The 5386-nt window shown below is 53.1% G+C and overlaps 1 protein-coding gene across 1 annotated transcript in view; it reads right to left on the bottom strand.

Moving 5' to 3' along the window:
• Positions 1-917: 917 nt before the first annotated feature.
• The window catches only part of LOC106814481 (activated CDC42 kinase 1-like), a 15562-nt gene continuing 11093 nt past the window's right edge, over positions 918-5386 (bottom strand). The window contains exons 6-9 of the mRNA XM_014818798.1: positions 3434-3808; positions 2543-3043; positions 1947-2093; positions 918-1016 (exon numbers count right to left, since the gene is read on the bottom strand). Of these exons, the coding sequence (XP_014674284.1) occupies positions 918-1016; positions 1947-2093; positions 2543-3043; positions 3434-3808 (1122 nt within the window). The remainder of the gene's footprint in view (positions 1017-1946; positions 2094-2542; positions 3044-3433; positions 3809-5386) is intronic.

The following is a 5386-nucleotide window of genomic DNA, read 5'->3' as shown; positions in this document are numbered from 1 at the left end:
CGTTGTTCTGGTTCACCTATATATATATATATCAAGAGTAGATAATAACATTGTTATTGATAAGATATTATATATAAGTTATGAGCTGCGTTCACACGTATACACGGCCTAGCTGGTACCGTACTTAGTTGGTGCTAAGTTTGGCTAAAATGCGTTCACACGAGATACTCGAGATTCGAGGCTTAGCTAGCTAGGTATAATATAGACTGGTACCCGGTCGACAGTTCCACACGCTACACTAACGTCGTGCAGCGAACGGGTAGCAGTCTAGGTTAGCGCGCTACAGTTTCGCAATTCGAATGCGTTCACACGACAAACAATACGCGGCCAGCGTGGTGCCGAATATACGCGGCTTAGTTGGCGCGGAATATGATTCTGCGCTAAGCAAGCCGGAGCAATCGCGGCTAAGCAAGCCGTGGCTAAGCAAGCCGCGTATATTTTAGCGTGTGAACGCTTAAATACGGAACTAAAATCCTCGTGTCAACGCAGCTATAGTTATAATTAAAATTAGTTATAGTTATATATAATATATAGATAAGTTATTTATAGATAAGAACATCACATAACATCACATTACATAACATAAGTTATTATCTACTCTTGATATATATATATATATATATAATATACTAATAAGTTAACAAATTTTTATAAATATAGTGACTATAAATATTTGTCAAGTTATTAGTTTTATTTTGACATGTTATTTTTGCGTATTTTTGCTTATTTCTGCTCATCTTTGCTTATGTTATTTTTTGCTTTATTTGTTATTTCTTAATAATATGCATGCTTTAGTGTGTCGTGTGTGATGTGCGCCATATTGCTATGATGTGAGATCAACTTTCATAATTCGGAGGCAAACATTTCAGCATTTCCCTCTATAAGTGACCCTTATACAGAGGGTCGGTGGTGGCCGGTTACCTTCCGTCGACGATGACGATGTAATCTCCGACCTCTACCTCTAGCTTGCCCTCCTCCTTACAGGCCTGCATTGCCTTCATCTCCACCGGCCGGGCCTGCAATCACGCGCACGGCGTCAACAACAACGATCACACCCTCGTGATTAATTTAGAAGTAAAGCAGTGGTACTATCACTAAAACTAACGGTCTTTGTAACGCTGAAGGGGTCGTTGTCGTATCAGGTACTATATATATGTACCCCGAGGTACATATATGTATACCCAAAGTGTACCAGACTTGTACTACAGAAGTGTACCCTAACCCTAACCCTAACCCTAACCCTAAACACACCTCATATAAAAATATAAACATAATACTAAACAACCTAAAACTACCTCGGGTACATATATGTAGTACCTGATACGACAACGACCCCATCTGCCCTACTGCTACTGCTACTGCTAATGCTGCTGCTGTTGCTGTTGCTGCTGCTGCTGCTGCTGCTGCTACTACTACTACTACTGTTATTGCTTCCCTCCAGCGCACTCCCATGTAAATCATCGCATCATGTTTTCACGCGCAAAAACGACCCTTCGTGCCTTTGTAACGGGTGAGAAAGCTTGGTGGCCATGTTTGGTCGATCGAGACTCGGGTTAATGTTTGTTGATACGACAACGTGTGTTAGAACAAACTCTATGATCTCTTTGTTGTCATTAATCTCTCCTTCTTATTGAATTGTGGCTTTTGACTACATTCATCGATAAATAACATTTAAATGATATATATAGATTATTACTACAAATTTACTAATTTACTAATTACAGACTTGTTACTAATGACAAACTCGACTTTTGAGTCAACCAATATGGCAGCCAAGTGAAACCACATAAGACCAAGAATACGCTATCCTGTCATCACGTATAGCTTACCCCTAGCACTCCCTACCCCACGTAACCAAGATGATCCCTCATCGAACATACCCAGGCAGTGGCGCCCCTACTTGACAAACATGACTCGTCGTCGCGCGCAGCGCTGGCGCCCCCTACCTCACACAGCAGCTCCTTGAGAGCGACGAAGGCGGGTCGGTCGTGCGGCCGGTGCGCCCAACACTGCTTCATCAGCTGGTAGACGTCGTGCGGACACGCAGACGGCTTGCTCAGTCGCTTGCCCTCACGGTCGATCATCTGAAGAATCTGCAACCACGACGACAGATCGTTAATGACGACGCGCGGCGATGGATCGTTAACGACGACGCAACGATGGATCGTTAACGACGACGCAACGATGGATCGTTAACGACGATGTGATTAATCGAGTTAATTAGTCTAGCATCCTGCGACGGCCGAGGAATCAAAGAGTTACAAAGGTGCAACACTTCGAACATCAATTTACATAGGGCATGTGATGCGTAGTATAGGCTCGGTTTAATAAGTGCATCACAGCGAGAGGCTTTTGAGGGCATTTGAGGCCACTAAAGCAAGGATCCACTAGAATCCACTAGGAAATCCACTTGGATCCACTAGGATTCACTAGGATCTTCCATCCTCCCTCTCTGTGCCCTGCCCCTCACCTGTGCCCCGCCCCTCACCTGTGCCCCGTCCCTCACCTGTGCCTTGCCCCTCACCTGTGCCCCGTCCCTCACCTGTGTCCCGTTGTAGCCGACCCACGGTTCCTCTCCAAAGGTGAACATCTCCCAGAGCGTGACTCCAAACATCCAGGCGTCGCTCGCGTGGGATTGCTGCGGATGCTGGAAGTGATTATCGACCGCCATCACGGGTTTAAACCCGGTCAGGCTCGCCCACGACAGCACGGCCGGCGTCTGCTGCTGCTGCTGCTGGTTGCCCGCGGCAACGTCGACGAGGAACGGTCGCACCTCAGCCGTCTGCGGCTGCCGCGTCGTCGTGGCGATGGGGTCGGCGAGATTCAGGTATTCGTGGCTGCTGCTGCTGCTGCCGGGGGCGGAGGAGGAGGCGGAGGAGGCAGAGGAGGCGGGGTTTCGGTCGGGTTTCGGCGGGATGAGGAAGTAGTGGGTGGAGCTGACCTGTATGCCGTCCTGCAACATCGGTGCGATACGCTGCTGCTGCTGCTGCTGCTGCTGATGATGATGGAGTGGATGATGCGGCAGAGGATGAGGATGCTGCTGCTGCTGCGAAGGATGCTGCGGATGCAGAGGATTATTCTGCTGATGATGCTGCTGTTGTTTCTCCTGCTGCAGCTGCTGCTGTTGCTGCTGCTGCTGCTGCTGATGTCGCTGTTGTAGTTGCTGTTGTTGCTGCTGCTGCTGCTGCTGTTTCTCCTGCTGCAGCTGCTGCAGTTGTTGCTGTTGTAGTAGTTGCTGTTGTTGTTGTTGCTGCTGATGTTGCTGCTGCTGTTGTAGTTGCTGCTGTTGCTGCTGCTGCTGTTGCTGTTGCAGTTTCTGTTGTAGTTGCTGCTGTAACTGCCGCTGCTTCTGCTGCTGCCGTTCCTCCTCCTCCCGCTCCTCCACCCCCTCCTGCTGGGAGGGCGCCACCGTCGGGCGGGCGGGCTGCGCGACGGCGGCGGCGCGCATGTTTCGATCGACGAACGGCGGCAGACGCGCGGCAGCGCTCGTGTCGAACGGGTCGCTCTCGCCCCGCGGCAGCTCCACGTTTGGCAGCGCGTCGAGAAGGTGCTCCGCGCCACCGGCGCCCCCTGGCGTCGGCTGGATCGGCGCGCGCGGCGGAAGCCCCGGCGTCGACGATGCTGCGTCGTCGTTGCCGGGGGCAACGCGCGCCTGCGCCTCGCGAGCGATCGCCGCCGCCCGCGTTTGCTGATCAGATGACGAGGCCGGCGACGAGGACAGGAGGCAGGGAGCGGAAGCCAGCCAGCCTCCGTCCGCCGCCGCCGCCACGACGACGCCGGGAGACTCCGCCAAGAGAGACACCGACCCCTGAGACCCGGCCGAGTGAGACGCGGGGTCGGGCACGGGCACGGGCTCGGACGTGGGTCGGAGCAGCGGCGGGGTGGACTCGCCGAGACGTGAGAGAGAGAGATGAGTGAGAGACGATGAGAGAAAGAGAGAGAGAGAGAGAGTAGAGACGAGAGGGAGAGGAGAGAGAGAGAGAGATGAGAGCAAAGGAGAGAGAGTGGACAGCAGAGAGAGACGAGAGAGAGTGACAGAAGGAGCCTGTCAGAGAGAGAGACAGAGGCGAGAGAGAGAGAGAGCCAAAAGAGAGAAACCACGGTCGCTTCTCTTTCAGGTGCAAGACTCCGGTGACTTTGGTCACCCCCCCCCCCGGGTCCCCGCCGCCCCCCCCCCCCCTCAATGCGCGCATCCTCAGGAGGCGGACCATTACTGCATGTCCGAACACAAGAAGGGTGCCATTCGGACTGTGAGCGACGAGGGGCGGGGAGGTGGGAGGGACGGGGGGTAGGGAGCCGGGACGGTGACAGCAGGAGAAACAGTATGGAGAGGCGGAGACGAAGATAGGAAATGAGGAGGGAGAGCAATTTGCAAGCTTAGCAGGAGGGAGAGAAAAGTGCGGGAGCAGAGACAAGTGAAAAGTGAAACTAAAGTGAACGACACAAGCATAGAGTTACAAGCAAGAGCAAAAGAGAGAGATAAGACCGGCAGTCCAGTACCAACAACAAGGGTAGAGTGTGTGCGAAACGCCGACGGCGGCCCAAACAAAAACCAAAAGACAGGGTGGGTGACAGAGTAGTACTAGACCAGGTCTGGTGAATCGCATGCCATAGGCAGCAGTGCGTCAGCATTCGTCACCTGTCTCGTCCACCTGTCCATCGGCCCTTCATCGTCACCTTGGGTCATCGTCACAGTGTCATCGTCACATGTCAGTCGTCACTGACCATCATCACATGTCATCCATCACACCTGTCATCACCACTGTCATCGTCAGCCTGTCCATCGTCAATGTCATCGTCAGCCCGTGTCGTCGTCACACTGTCATCAGTCACATGTCCATCAGTACGATGTCGTCGTCGACTGGCGTGTCGTCTGTCACGCGTGGTCGTCCGTCACCTGTCAATCATCGACAATGTCATTCATCACGATGTTAGCTCCGTCACCTGTGCATCTGTCACATGTCATCGTCACCCCCTGTCATCGTCACCTGTCGTCGTCACCGAGTGTCGGTCGTCCCGGATGCTCGTGTCACCGCCCTGTCATTCGTCAATGTCATCGTGCAAACCCTGTCAGTCCGTCACATGTCGTCGTCACACTGTCCCGACGTCACCGCTGTCATCCGTCACCCTGTCATTCCCGTCCACCTGGTCCCATCGGTACTGCTCGACTATCGACCTGTCCGCAATCCGCTCAGGCCAATGCGGTCACCCGTCGTCATCCGTCACCCAGCGTGTCGTCCGCTCACCTGTCATCATCTTTGCACGCAGCCCCAGGTGTGCGGCCGGGAGAACGGCCTCAAGTGTCCGGCAGCTTCATCTCACCGCGCACGCGCGCCCTGGATGTTTGGAGTCACGGCTCTGGGACGATGTTATTTGGAGAGAAGCG

This window comes from Priapulus caudatus, unplaced genomic scaffold, assembly GCF_000485595.1.
Source record: "Priapulus caudatus unplaced genomic scaffold, Priapulus_caudatus-5.0.1 Scaffold930, whole genome shotgun sequence".
Lineage (NCBI taxonomy): Eukaryota > Metazoa > Priapulida > Priapulimorpha > Priapulimorphida > Priapulidae > Priapulus > Priapulus caudatus.
Note: the sequence above shows the minus strand (reverse complement) of the source record. Positions and strands in the feature narration are given on the sequence as shown.